Source organism: Myotis lucifugus, unplaced genomic scaffold, assembly GCF_000147115.1.
Source record: "Myotis lucifugus unplaced genomic scaffold, Myoluc2.0 scaffold_190, whole genome shotgun sequence".
In the NCBI taxonomy this organism is placed as follows: domain Eukaryota; kingdom Metazoa; phylum Chordata; class Mammalia; order Chiroptera; family Vespertilionidae; genus Myotis; species Myotis lucifugus.
This window is the reverse complement of record NW_005871238.1, coordinates 1,369,621-1,384,649: the sequence shown is the minus strand read 5'-3', so window position 1 is coordinate 1,384,649 and position 15,029 is coordinate 1,369,621. Positions and strand designations below refer to the sequence as shown.

The 15,029-nt window shown below is 50.1% G+C and overlaps 1 protein-coding gene and 1 long non-coding RNA gene across 2 annotated transcripts; both read right to left on the bottom strand.

The window, feature by feature from the left end:
- Positions 1-9,132: 9,132 nt before the first annotated feature.
- Positions 9,133-11,289, bottom strand: LOC106698512. The gene is made up of 3 exons (XR_001349846.2): positions 11,194-11,289; positions 10,857-10,986; positions 9,133-9,454 (listed from the first exon to the last, which is right to left on the bottom strand). It is a non-coding gene; the product is annotated as an uncharacterized LOC106698512 (long non-coding RNA).
- A 799-nt stretch (positions 11,290-12,088) lies between these two features.
- Positions 12,089-13,853, bottom strand: DUSP23 (dual specificity phosphatase 23). The gene is made up of 3 exons (XM_006096891.3): positions 13,762-13,853; positions 13,395-13,663; positions 12,089-12,489 (listed from the first exon to the last, which is right to left on the bottom strand). The coding sequence occupies exons 1-3, from the start codon at positions 13,814-13,816 to the stop codon at positions 12,304-12,306; spliced, it is 510 nt and encodes a 169-aa protein (XP_006096953.1). The 5' UTR covers positions 13,817-13,853; the 3' UTR covers positions 12,089-12,303.
- Between the last annotated feature and the right edge of the window lie 1,176 nt (positions 13,854-15,029).

The following is a 15,029-nucleotide window of genomic DNA, read 5'->3' as shown; positions in this document are numbered from 1 at the left end:
TGTGTATATATATATATATATATATATACATATATATATATATATATATATTTAAAACTCTACAATGGACCTAAAAATATAAACTTTATAATGTTTGGCTACAACTCTCCAAACTAATGTCTCTTTCCTTCCATGAGATCATTTGTCAAAATTCTTGTCATTCTAGCTTTTGCCGCAATAATACTAGCAAGCAGCAAAACTGGGAACCTCGCCCCCAGGGTAACCTATCCTCCCCTTTCATATCAGTAGTCAGGCAGCTGAGACCCCTGTTTTTTCCTCCCTAAAGATAACATCGAGGCCTCAGTTGTATTTTAGCTCCAGGCCCAGACAAGTGACGCTGTGATGGCCTCAGGACCAGCTTTCCCCCCCAAAATCACTCAACAGGACTGCTTTCAAGCCTTCACCAACCAGTCTCTCAGGAAATCATGCTGCTGCAACCCCTCACTCCAACCATGAGAAGTCGATACAGTGTTCCAGCCAACTACAATCAAAGTCCATCCCCTTAAGATCTCGATGTCCCTTCTCAGCAGGAAATAACTATGGAAGAAATGACCTCTGTCCCTATTCCATAAAACAAAAAGGCTGGAATGTTAGGTCTGATAAAGTAATTGAATCATCTAATCGATACCCCACTCCCCTGAGAAACTGACTTTTAGATCATTTCACAAACGGCATTCCCTTTCGCTTAGACCAGTGGTTGGCAAACTCATTAGTCAACAGAGCCAAATATCAACAGTACAACGATTGAAATTTTTTTTGAGAGCCAAATTTTTTAAACTTAAACTATATAGGTAGCTACATTGTTATTAACTTCATTAGGGTACTCTTAAGGCTTAGGAAGAGCCACACTCAAGGGGCCAAAGAGCCGCATGTGGCTCTCGAGCCGCAGTTTGCCGACCACAGGCTTAGACCACATTCCTAAAACCAGTAACTTTCCCTTCCAGACTTACCCAGGATGCGGACCTGCCCAGAGAATTTTCTCGCCAACAAAGCCCATCTAGAATCCTTTAAAATCTCTGACCCCCTGTCCCTGGGTGCTGGTGCCATTTTGGGGCTCGGCCCATCTGGTTCCCAGATGACTTAGTAAATTTATAATTCTTTACTCTTTGGGCCTCGTGGGTACCTCCTTCAGTGAACCTAACAGGGATGTGTTAGGAGAGGGATCAAAACCCCTTAATGCTAATGCTCTAAATAAAACAGGCCTGACAGGAAGTGGGGAGGACGATAGAGGGGATGTTCTTCCGGAAGGGACTGGAAGCCCAGGTGCCCTCATCATTCAGGTCAGCTGCAGGGGAGGAGCTGTGAGGGACAATGGCTGTTGGGATGGGAAGAATCAGTCCCACGACTGAGAGGTAAGAAGAGAGAGCTGAGTAGCTGGGGTTACGGGGCAACACCCGGCGTAGAGACAGAATGGCGGGCTCCAGAGCCATCCACCTGAGCTTAAGCCCTCACTCTGGACACTAATCTGCTGAGAGTTTGGCTAAGTTCCCAACCTCTCTGCACCTGAGGCCCTTATCTCTAACGTGGATTAATGATTACGCCTGCATCAGAAGGTTGTTATAAAAGTAAATGAGATAAAAACATGCTAATAGAACTTTCTGTGATGAAATGTTCTCTGGGCTGTCCAGTCGCTACTAGCCACATGGAGCTATCAAGCACTTGAATTAGCTAGTGAGATGGAGGAACTAAAATGTTCATTGTTGTTAATTGTACTTACTTTAAATAGCTAAGTGTGACAAGTGGCTGCCTTATTGGGTATTGCAGGCTCTGACAATGCTGGGCAAGTAGAAAGTGCTTGGTGAACCGTAGCTGTGGTTGAGGAAGAGTCGGAAACCCTGAGCCACCAGAGCCTTCCTCCCAACCTCCGCTTTTACCAGTAACTCCCAGAGAGGGGAAGTGATCTGTGCACAGGTTCTCAACCGTAAGGCCTGCTGGGATTGGAGTCACCTCCCTGGATGGGACTGGGGGCTCCAGGAAAGACCTGAGACCATTTCTCTGGGTTAAGTCCAAAGGAAAGAACAAACTGGGAAACCGATCAAAAACTTAGAAGTTAGGACAGAGGCTGAAAAGACCAGGAGCCAGAGGACCTGGAGCTAGACTGGGAATAAAGTTGTGGGCCTTGCCTGCAGGGGGCAGGAAATGCTGTGGGGTATCTGTTCACCTCCTCTTTCCCACTCCTTTCTTTCTAGAAAACAACTGGAGGGAGCTTGAAAGAGCTGGTGCGACCCCTTGTGGCTAATGGACAGCAATTGCCCTAAGGAGGTACTCTTCATATGTACCGAAATGTCATTTTCCATTTCCCTACCAACTTATCAATCCAGCCAGCTTTATTTTTTAAAAAACTCTTTCTGGATGCCCATCCCTCCATGCCTTCAGGAAGAGGTGGGCATACACTCAATATAGTCTTTGCATAAAATATTTTTCATGCCTCCATTATTATATTTTATCACACTTGTATGTTTTATTGTTCTTTTCTACTTCTAGCTGGTGATCTCCTCAAAGGCAAGGGCCAAGTCTAATTAATCTTTGTGTCTCCAGGCCTAGCACATTCTGAGCTCTAAGATACACCCAAGTATAATGTTAGGAGTTCTGGAGTCAGAAAGATCTGAATTCAAATCATAGTTCACTGCTTCCTAGTTGGAGGACCAGGGGCAGTGGCTTAATCTCACTAGCGTAAGGTTTTAAATTTGTGACATAATAATGACATCTGATTTCTAGTATCATGGGAAGGATTACACTTCTTTTTCTTTTGCACACACAGAATCTTGTGAAATTGGATTCTATCCTTATTTCTTCTTAGGAGCCTGATAGTACTACCAGTGCTATCCTAACCTTTCTCTCCTTTGAACTTAGTCACACCATTTCAACTGGATCTTTCTCATAGATGCTTCTGAAAGATGCTCTAGCCTCCATCTGAAAACCAAACCAAACCCTGCCAGCAACCCTGCTCTGGACTCCACACCCCCTGTGAGCCCCATTCACAGACGAGCTACTTGAGAGCGGTCTCTGGTGGCCATCACCAGTTGGTGTTCTGAGACTCACTGCTGTGCCTCAAATGGTTACAAGTGTTATAAGATATTGATCTTAGCCCTTGGGGCAGCTGGTTGGGGCCACACTTGAAGCTGGAAGCAGCCTTGCTCTAATACAATGTTCCATTTCAACATAACTTTCTACATGAGCCACCAAGTGAAAGGGTTTGGAAGCACCAATGTTCATTCCCTGACTCCCTGTCTCCATCTGCCCCCCTCACCCATTCCTCAACCCGTTCCAATTTGGCTTTAGCCTCCTTCACGCCCGTCTCCAGCATATTTACCCAATGGACAGGTTTGGTCCTCATTCTGTTTGATGGATGCCTACATTGTTTCTGCGGATTCCTCACTTCCTTAAGCCCCCTGCCCTAGGACACCTCTCCTGGTTCTCCTTCCCGCTCTCTGCCATTCAGCTGCCTTCCTCTAGTCACGCAGCGGTTCTCAACCGGTGGGTCGCGACCCCTGAAAATACATCCTGCATATCAGATATTTACATTACGATTCAGAACAGTAGCAACATTACAGTTATGAAGTAGCAACGAAAATAATTTTATGGTTGGGGGTCACCGCAACATGAGGAACTGTGTTAAAGGGTCGAGGCGTTAGGAAGGTTGGGAACCACTGCTAGTGGCTTTGAAGTTCTTTAGTCCCTGATTCCAGGCCCTTTCCTCTTTTCACTCACTCTACAGTCTCTCCCTAAATAATCTCATCTGCGCCCACGGTTTAGCCCCAAAGTTGCCTTTCCAGCACAACCACAGTTTCAGATAGGAAACTGCTCACCTGAGAGCTCGTGTGGGTGTCTCAGAGGCGCCCTCAACTTCATGTGTCAAGACCGAGCCCAGCCTCTGCCTGCCTCCGACCTGGTCCTCTATGGTGTTTCCGGCGTTCGTCAGCAGCACCCTCTCCAGTCAGAGATCTTGCTTCCATGATTCTGATTCGCCCCAAAGTGCAAATTATCCCAACAAAATGTTCCCATTAATAAGACCCTTTTTCATAACAGGCATCGTGTATGTGTGTGCACCTGTGTCCACGTGCGTTATATTCAGTTGTATGTGGCCACTCTCTTCCACCGGGCTTGGTTAGGGGACACACATCCTGTCTTAACACCTCGCACATCCGTCGGGCATTAATTCCCACACAGAATTTCAAGCTTCCTGAGGGCGCGGCCATGCTTGTTTTGTTCTTTGTCGAACCTTCAGTGCCCTGCACAGCGTATGTGCTCAACAAGTGTGTGTGGGAGGAGCCTGAGAGGAAGCTGAGGCCTCCGGTACTGGGGTGACTGCTGAATTGTATTCTCATCTGCCTTCCTCGAGGCCCTCTCACCCTCCCATGTTCTTATTTGTAAATTAATGGATTTTAGGGTGAATATCCTAAAACTCTGAGTTAGTCTAGGATCCAAATAATTCAGTACCTTTATTCCTTCCTCAGTGGCACTGGGAGATTGTCTTTGGACAACATCTTGGAGGACCTGCCATTTAATCCATGGCATTCCTTTGAGTCACAACCCCACCCCCATCTCTGTTTCCTTACTTAAGATTTTATACATACTTATTACTTTCTTACTTGCATGTATCATCCTATGTGGCATGTTCACATTTTTTCCATTGTGGTTCAGATAGGACATCCTTGCCTAGAGGCTAGAAATGAATGAGGTTGACATATTTAAATTTTATGTAAATGACATTTTATTGTGGGAGGATTCTGCAATTCATCCTGCTCCTCAGCACAGTTTGTGAGTTGAATCCATACTAACACATGCGGCTATGACTCATTTCCACGGTGGCTTAGTATTTCATTGGATACATATGACTCACTTTATTTGTCCTCATAGTGATAGATAATGGTCCCATTTTCGATTTTGGGCCATTTTAAACGCCGCTGCAAGGACCCTTTGTATACACCTCCTTGGGCACCTATCTCCTTGCTTGAGGCCCACTGGCCGGGCAGGTAGTCATTGTTGAGAATGGATCCCAGAGATGTGTTTAGGGCAGGGTCCTTCCCCTGGGTCACTGGGACATGTGGTCTTACCCCCCCTCTCACCCAACTCTTTTTAAAATTTGAAAGCGATACAAGACAACAACTTGCCCATCCTGAACTAAGACTAAAAAGGACCCAGCTTGGTAAAACAAACATCCGTATGCTTAGCATCAGAGTATACAATGGTAACATTTTAACATATATATTTGCTTCAGATGTTTTCTTTTTAAGAAATAAAAGATACACTCCTTCCAGCCAACATCAAGCCGTGAAACCAGGGGCAAGTGACAGCCGTACCACAAGGAGCGGAACTATGAGCCCGGACGCCTGCTGCCAACACTAAGACGGGCTCGCACCGCATACACGTCTGTGTGTGGGGAGGCAAGTGCCCAGCCTTGAGGCTGGACCTGGACAACTTCTCTGGGCTCGGAGTGCTGTACGTGCAAAACAAAGATTATTGACACCTACAGTGCATCCAACAACAAACTGGTCCATGCAGAAACCCTAGCAAAGAACTGCCTCATGGTCACGGACAGCACACGGTACCGACAGCGCTGGAGTCCACTAGGCACTGCGCCTGGGCTGCAAGAAGGGGGCCAAGCTGACTGCTAAGGAGGAAACAAAAAATAATCCAAGAGCCTGGCTGGCATGGTTCAGAAGTGGAGTGCCGGCCTATGAACCAGGAGGTCACGGTTCTTTTCCAGTCAAAGCTACATGCCCAGGTTGGGAGCTTGATCCCCAGTGTGGGGCCTGCAGGAGGCAGCTGATCGATGAACCTCTCTCATCATTGATGTTTCTATATCTCTCTCCCTCTTCCTTCCTCTCTGAAATCAATAAAAACAAACAAACAAACAATAAAAGAAAATTCAGAAGAGATATGATGAAAGGAAACAACGCCACCATCAGCAGTGTCCCGGAGGAGCAGTTCCAGCGATGCTTGTGCGCATCACCCCAGCACCAGGCCGGTGTGGCCAAACAGATGGACAGCTGTGTGCCGGAGGGCAAGGAGCTGGAGCCCTAGCCGAGGGCATCAAGGCCTGAAAAGGCACATAAATCCTTTTCCCTCCTATCTTAGCTCATGTAATAAAGGTGTTTATTCTAGAAAAAAGAAATAAACATTCTAGTTACCCTAGAAATTCTCCCTGTTTTTTCACCAACTTCCCTGTGTGTGTGTCCAACATGATGAATATACAGTCGTATCTTATTCTTATTGTTGCTTCACTTCCCATTTCCCTAGTTCCTTTTTGTCTCCACCCCATTGACTTCCTTTGTGGTTTGTGGGTTCCGGTTATCAGATGAGCCGAAGTGGGTTGGGGTGGGTGGAGGGTCACTCTCAAGCTGCCCGGGGTGCAGCCTGTCTCCTGTGCGGGCCTGGAGCTCTCCACGCATTCCTGGCCTCCTTCCCCTCCTAAAGGGCACACGTGCCAGGCCAGATCCAGGGCCCTCAGGACTGAGGAGCAAAGTGTGGAGACGCAGGGTCACCCTCCCTGCCCAGCCTCACCTTGAGCTCTGAAGGCTCCTGTGAGGAGCAGGAGAGGGCTGCCTGGTGCCCATGTGGGCATGTTGGGGGTCTCCGGTTGGACAGTGCCAGTCAGGAGAGCCTTGGGGTTCAGGGTGCTCTGGCATTTGCAGCTGCCTCAACTCCGATGAGGATCGCGCGATGAGGAAGAGCCACACTCAAGAGGCCAAAGAGCCGCATGTGGCTCTCGAGCCGCAGTTTGCCGACCATGGCCTTAGGCTATCTGAGCACACCCTCCACATCTCATTGAGAGTTCAACTTTTGGAATTGTACCAGACACACTCCTCATTTCTCTTTAATCACCCCGGCATTGCCTGAGTATTTATGTATTGCATCTTTTCTAACTGTATGTACCCATCTTTGCATGCAGACTTCGAGGGGTGCATGTCTCCCCTACTACGTTTATTCCTTTCTTCCCATTTCTGCATCGATGTGCAGATACCCAGCCAGGTGACAGCATGTCACATGTCAGTTGCCAAATATTTATGGAGCACCCATGTGCCAGACATTGTGTGGGGTGCCACCTGCATGGGCCCCGTCCTTAAGACTCTAGGAGGAAAGAGAGACATTAAGCAACTAAACAGATCATTATAGGTGAGCAAAGAACCAAGAAGTAGAATGACAGATGCTTTGGGAATATGTGTAGGTGGGGTGGTGGGAGACCTTTCTCCCAGGAAATAATGTTAAACTGACACCTCGGGGGTAGGAGTTGGGAGCTAGGCAATGAGTTGATATCGCGTGTGCCGAACTCCCAAGTGGGGACAGCATGAGCATTTGGTCGTGTGCTGGAAAGGCTGCCCAGGCCTGCCATGTTCCTAAGGCCTTTGGGACCATCTCCTGACCAGCTCCTGAGCTCTCAGAATATCCTGCCTCACAGGAGGGTCTTTGTACTGAGAGCGTGGGCCAGGCCAGTCGTCTGTGCTAACAGCGTGATGTGGTGAATGCCTACTTGGAGAGCACAGGTAGCTGGGGCCCTGCTCTCTCTGTCTGACCTCCATGGAGACTGACTAGCTAAGGTCAGCCGTGCAGGTGCTGCATCCTATGTGGCCCCAGCAGAAGCCCTGGACACCAAGGCCTGGGGGAGCTTCGCTGGTTGGCCATGTTTTTTAAGCGCGGTCACACCCTGCTGCCGGGAGAACGAAGCGCTGTCCAGTCAGCTCCCCTGGACGCTCTGCCCGCTCCTCCCGGACTCTCTCTGCCCCGTGAGCCTTTCTCCTTTGCTGATATTAACATGTATCCTTTCACTGCAATAAACCATCAGTGAGAGTAGAACAGCTTTTCTGTGGGTTTTTCTAGCAAATCATCAAACCCGAGGGTGGTCTTGGAGACCTCAACACAGGTAGAGCGGAGAGAACAAAGGCAATGGGGGAGGGGAGAGCATGAGGCGAGGGAGGAGCTGGAGGAAGGGAGAGGGCTCCTCAGGGCCTTATCAGCCATGGTCAAGAATGGCTTAGTTCTGCCTGTGGGCTTGGTCCCAGTGTGGTTACTTTATTAATTCTATTTCATGGCCCTAGGCTGCACCCAGCCCCAACTAGATCTCACAAAGGGCACCTATAGAAAACATGCAGATCAGCACATTTTCTTGGGGTGGGTTCGGAGGAGCCCAAGGACACGTAAAACCCACGCAGGTGAGCAGGGCCACCTGGGGTGATGTCTACGCTAAGTACTTCCATATGGCCCACCTTGGGTATGGAACAGAGTTGCTACTCCATATATGCTGGTGAAGAAACAGTGCTGTGTTTATTATAAAAGCCGGGAGAAAACAACCCCAGAACTGTTTGCCATAGACATAGTGAAAACTCAGAGGTGTCCTCACCAATTTCTTTCATTATCAAATATCCATGGCAACAGAATGAGTGAAGGAAAAAGCAGGGCGAGAGAGCGGTTGAAGCAATTTATTGCCAGAAAGGACGGAGTTATCAACGTTGAAAATAAGTCATCAACTGCAGGCATGGACGTGCACCAAAGCGTCTCTCAGATTTCCGCTTGCTTGGACAAACACGCGGCCTTCTCAGGAGTATGCCTTGGATCCGTAATAGCCAGAGAAAATTTTAAAGTAATGGAAGGAGTGCTTATGTAACTCATTTTAAAATCAACAGGGGACTATGTTTTAGATGGTGCAGGAGGCTGGAGGCAGAGGCCTGTTTGGGTTGATGGCCACCGCAGCCCAACACTGCGAGTCAGAGCGTCCCTGCCAGAGGGGTGGGAGGGGGGGCGGCGGGGAGGGGGAGAGGGGAAGCCAGGCAATCACAGGGCTCTCCTGACAGCTTGCAAGCCCAGAGCTGTGATTCCAGGGAACACAAGATGCTGTTATATATTTTCCAATTACAACGAAGTCTTTTCTCTCTGCTCCTAAGAGGGAAGGCAGTTTATAGTCAGACAAACTCAAGTTTGAATCCTGTTCTAGCGATGTGACTCTGGGCGTGTTTCTTAAACTCTCTGGGCCCCGGCTCGCTCATCTGGTCATTATAAGATCTTATTCTTAGGCTTCTTTTGAAGACTTAAAAGAGATGATGTCTATAAAGTACTGGGGCTAGTGCCTGCCATGCATTAAGGGCTCAAATAACAACAACAAAACCAGAAGGATTTAGAGTTTTTAATAAATCATGAGACATAAAATGATATTTTGAGGGCTCGAGGCCAGCACACGTGCTTAAACCTGTCCCGCCAGGTAAGGATAGCCACATGCTCTGAGTTAGACAATAGCGGCCGTAACAGAAGTGGCCTGAGAGTCAGCTTGAGGAAGCTAAGCTTTGAGCATGAAGGTGGACTTCCCTGTGTAACTGGGACCAGGGGCAGGTATTGGCAGGCAGGTGTCTGATTGAAGGAGCAGAGTGTGGAGCTACCGCTTGGGTTTGCTGCCAGCTCCTTTGCACAAGTGCAAGGCACTGGGCAAGTCCGCCATCTCTCTAAGCCTCAGTGCCCTCATCTATAAAAAAGAAAAAAGTGCCTGATTTTCAAAATGGTTGAGAGGATAAAATGATATAACCCAATGTATGCAAACACCTGCTCTACGGTAGGTGCTTCATAAATATGACAATTATAATCATACTAGAGGCCTGGTGCACAAAATTCGTGCACTCAGGGGAGGGGAGGTTCCCTCAGCCCAGTCTGCGCCCTCTTGCAGTCCGGGAGCCCTCAGGGGATGTCCAACTGATGGCTTAGGCCCGCTCCTGGGCCTACGCCATCAGTCGGACATCCTTAGCGCTGCTGTGGAGGCGTGAGAGGCTCCCGCCACCACTGCTGTACTTGCCAGCTGTAAGCCCGGCTTCTGTCCCAATGCCCTCCAGGGGGCAGCTCCTGTGTTGAGCGTCTGCCCCTTGGTGGTCAGTGCGCTTCAGAGTGACTGGGCATCCTACTGTTCGGTCAATTTGCATATTAGCCTTTTATTAATAGGATCAGTAAGCAAAGTGCAGTCACAACAAAGTGTGAAGTGCATTAGTGGTAACTGACATTGGTTTGTCACAAAACAATCCCATGAGACTAAACTGGCTTCCTTCTTATAAAGAGTGGCAAGATACAGACAGGTTTTTTTTTGTTTGTCTTTTTAAATATATTTCTATTGATTTCAGAGAGGAATGGAGAGGGAGAGAGAGAAACATCAATGATGAGAATCATTGATCGGCTGCCTCTTCACGTCCCCTGCTGGGGATCGAGCCACAACCTGGGCATATGCCCTTGACCAGAATTGAACCTGGGACCCTTCAGTTCACAGGCAGAGATGCTTTATCCACTAGGCCAAACAGGCGAGGGCAGGGATGTTATTCACACACAAAAGACTCCCTTCAGTAGGGAACTTGGACCACAGAGAATAAGCATGAATAAAACTTTAAAAACATGGGGGTGGGAGTCAGTGTTACTGCACCAGCAGCTCATTGCGAATACAGCACTTGCTACATATAGGTAGTAGTGTCCATCACCATCTTGGGGACCCAGCCTGAAAAGGGGGGATGGACTGGGGATGAGTGCCAGACACTCCTCAAAAGGGTAATGGTGTTTGAGGGTGTTTAATTTGGCCCCTTCTCCCCTGTCAAATGTGTGTATCCACAGGAGAAATTCCTGAGTGTGTTCCCACCTCTGCTCCCACAGCAAACAAAAGCCTATGGCTGCATGTAGTCTTGCTGATCTGATGCAGTGGGTTCTCAAATGGGGCTGATTTTGTCCTGCCAGGGACATTTGGCCATGTCTAGAGACATATTTGCTGCCACTTTTTTGGAGGTGGCATTCCACCGGCATCTGGTGGGTAGAGGCCAGGGATGTTGGAACCCCCTATAGTGCACAGGAGACCCCCCACAACAAAGTGTCCGGCCGCAAACACCAGCAGCGCTGACCTGGCGAAGTCCTGGTCTGATGTAATGTGAAGGCTCCTTGTCTATGGAGGGGCTTGTTCCTCACACCTGTCCTCTCAGAGGGGTAGAATGGGGGAGGGTCATGGCTGGTCTGTAATCCCTCACTGGTGGCCTATACGGAAGAAGGGGTGAGCGAAAGGCAGAAAATCTGGGAGTGGGAATGAGCCCAAAGGGAATCTCAGACTAACCTCCCAAAGTAGATGGAAGGATAAGGACAGTTTCTCACTTCAAGCCAACTCTTATTTAAAACCTATTTCCTTAAGCACATAATTATGCTTCTTTCCCTGAGGAACGCTCGAGGCAGAGGAGACCTGCTTACTTTATGGGGATGGAGGCTGCATAGAGGGTTTTACGGGTTAGAAATTCTTCTGTCCCCTTTGAAGGAGCCTCAGGAGGAAGGACAGGGCAGAAGACATGGGGAGGGTGGAGCCAGGTTGGGACAGAGGACAGAGTGTGAGGACCTGTTGTGCCACCTCAGTGGGTCAGGATCAGAGCAGAGACATGAACGTAGGGTGAAGCTTCAAGCCTCCCACCTGTCTTCACATCCTGGTAAATGGAGGGAAGGAATACAGGAAGTGGGCCGATCACACCCCTCCTGCCTTCATGTGATCTCTCTCTCTTTCTCTCTCTCTCTCTCTCTCTCACACACACACACACACAGCCCTTTGGAAAATACTCTAGGTTGCATTAAGAAACAGAATGAGCCACGCTATTGGGGCAGGGCAGGTAAGGATGGAGGAAATTTTGATGAGAAGCATGTGAGCTGGGCACCCTGAGGCTGGTGAGAGGCCCACAGCCCTTGGGAGCTGAGCACAACATCCAGGCCTTCTCTGTCCTGAGAGGGTCAAGGGAACGACACACATGGGGGACGTGGGCCTAGACAGCGGGGCTGCGTCCACGTGGGCCCCCCCCCCCCCAGCCTGTGAGCATCGGGGACCCTGGGCTTTGGGGGATTTGTGCCCTTCTCACTGACCAGCTCTCCAGAAGACCTATCAGATAATAGATACATAGAGTTTCAGCATCTTTAAGAGGCTGAAGATGTGTGTTGCAGTCCTGGCCCATCCTCCCACTTTCTAGAAGTGTAACCTTGAAACTCTCTGAGCTTTAGCCACCTCCTCCACAGTGCCTTTCCGACATCCTAGGGCTACGGTGAGGCTCAAGTTAAGTTGACATGTAGAAGTGCTTCATAAACTGTAAAGCATTGGGCAACAGGAGCTGGTTCTTATAAGTTATTTATTCAAGGAAGCAGAAGAGGGACCCCCACATCAATGCAGCTCCAGACATCCCTCCAATCAGAACCTGCCAGCAGGAAGGGCGACGTCCGTCTCGCGAGCCGGCTGGGAGCTGGAGGCTTCAGTCCACTTCCACAGCTCTGGCCCCTCTGACGCCCTGGTCAGGCAGCGGGCCTGGAAGAAGGGCGCTGGGGCCCCTATTTAGTTCGCTGGTAGAACTGGAAGACCGCTTTCTCCTGCTCATGTGTCTCGATTGAGCCCGGTCGAAGCCGCCGGATTTCAGCGATGGCGTCTCCAGCAGCCAGGCCCTGCTCCTTCACCAGGTAACAGGCCAGCATGGTGCCCGTGCGGCCAAAGCCCAGGGCACAGTGCACTCCCACAGCCTGTGAAGGGGGAGCTTGGTGGGGCGGAGCCTCCCGCCCTCCCCACACTCTCCTGGCCCTCACTTAGGCCTGTCTCTCTCGCCTTCCAGCTGCTGCTTCTGGGCCAGGCCCAGGATCCTGTCCTCAGGATCCTGCACACCTCACAGGGGCGGGAAGTGGCATTGAAGTCCGGAGGGCGGTGGCCCGGTAGGTACCTGTGGCCAGGAGGCCACCAATCACCGGCAGAGTGGCTGGTTGAAGGGCTGGGCTCCTGGTCTGCCTCCCCACCACCATCTCCCTGCCTCTCCAGTGTAGAAGGCACTGGCCACCTGTGGCTACCGAGGACCTGCCGGGCTGCTGGTCCAGATGGAGATGGGATGTAAAATGCAACCAGGTTGTGAAGATGCAGTGCAAACAACAACGTAAACACCTCACTATGGATGTACTTTATACTGATTATATGTTGCAACAGTATTTCTGACTTACCGGGCTAAATTATATTATCAAAATGAATTTCCCCTGTTCCTTTTTCACCTCTTACAATGTGGCTGCTAGAAACTTGAAGAGTATACATGGCTCCATTGTATTTGGACCGAGCCCTGCTGTGGAGACTGTTCAATAGCCTCTAGCTTCGGCCTCCACCTGTCCCATGTCTGTCCAACCCTTTCTCCTCCCCAGCCCTCAACTGCAACCAGTTTTTCCTCTCCACCAGCGGGTTCCGGGGCTGGGCCCTCCTCCTCCCGCTCACCGCCCCGCCCTCCCCTGGGTTTCCCGTTCCAGTTTCACACGGAGCCTCCAGGCCCCGGGTCTTCCCCCGTCTCCCTCCCCGCCCTGGGTCCCCGACCCTGCTCCCCCTGCTCCCCCAGCTGCGAGTGTCCCCGCTGACCCCTCCCAGGGCCTTTCCCCCGGTTTGACCGCCCGCTGACCTCTCCCTGGTCGTTCGCCTTGTCCACGATCTGCACGAAGCGGTCGATCTGCTCCGGGGCGGGCGGACAGAAGTCCGGGATGCGCAGCCGGTGCAGCGTGAGGCCGGGGCAGCTGTCCCCGTGCGGGGGCCCGCGCTCGGTCAGGGACACCAGGTGCCGCACGCCCTGGTCCAGCAGGAACTGGTAGTGGGCGGGGAGCCGGGGCAGCGCCAGCCCCGCCAGCCGGCCCGGAATCACCCACGAGAAGTTGGGGGGCTGCACGCCCACGACTGAGGGAGGGCCCAGGACCGCGGGTTAGCGGGAGGGGCGGCCTGGACCTCCGCCCACTGCTCCGTTCGCCCGCCCAGGCCGGGGAACCCCCACCTACCGGGCGCCGGCGCCTCCGAGGACCCCGCAGTCCCGGGGGCACGCCCCGACGACATCCCGCTCTGCAGTCGGGACTGGCCCGGTCGCACGGGGGCGGTGCCTAGGTTTGAATGACCTGGAGGAGCACCTATCCGGCCCCGGCCCCAGCGGGACCCGACCCAGACCCCTTGTTGATTGGTGGGATAGTCAATAACGGGCGGGATTACGGCAGGAGACTGGAGCCACGTGAACAGCCAAGAATAAAACCCTGGAAGAAATTAAGAATTATTTTCTGGGGATGAAGCCACCCGGGGTCGGACTCTGCTGCCCCCTGGCGGTGGGTGGGATTTATTGCATCACCGGCCAACCGACCCCGCACGCTTGGCCTGCTTACTCTTAGGCCCAAGGGGTTGAGAGATGGCAAATCTACTTCCGCTCTGGAGGACGAATTTCCTCTGCAATGACTGTGACTGTCACCCTCAGTGAATTTCTGAACACGTCCAATAAGAAGGAATCATTACTGTACGGAGACTATTTTCCACTGCTGGAATTATGAAAAATACAGGGTTGCCATTGGGTGCCCTGAAATGTAAAAATGAACAAATCGAGCATTCTAACTATTTTCATGTGATAACTCATTTAATTGCCATAATAATCTAATTACGAGGTAATCTAGTAATCTAATGAACAATGTTATAGATCAGGGATGGGCAACCTTTTTGTGACTGCGTGCCAAAACCAGCAAAATCTCTGACTCAAACTTCTGCGTGCCAACCCTAATTTTTTTGAGAACATGTTACGCCTACTTGATATCTCTTAAGGTGTACGTATGTGAAGAACCTTGAAGAAATGATAAAATTCATTCAAGCGACAAAAACACAGTATATGATGATGAAAAATACATTTATTTTTTAATGTATACATGTACACTGATAGTCCGACAGAAAACTTTATGACTCCGTTTGATATTATCAGTGGGACTTTGGCTGCTGCATCACTGATGACAGAGATTTTACATCAGGTTTATATTTCGTGACCTTCAGAGATATGCAGGAGCTACTACTTTCATCTGTCAGCTACTCCTATTAGGAGACTTAACAAAATTCATCACTGAGAACAAAGATTCACAAGCATATGTGGATGAAACCAAAACACTGGTCGGATCTAGGAAGGCAGGGAGAGTTAAGGCAGAGGCATAGAAATTGCTCTTCCCCTCTCTTGTCAATCCATGTCTATGGTCTTTAAGATAACTTGTTATGTAAAATTATTTATTTATCTAAGATGCACCTA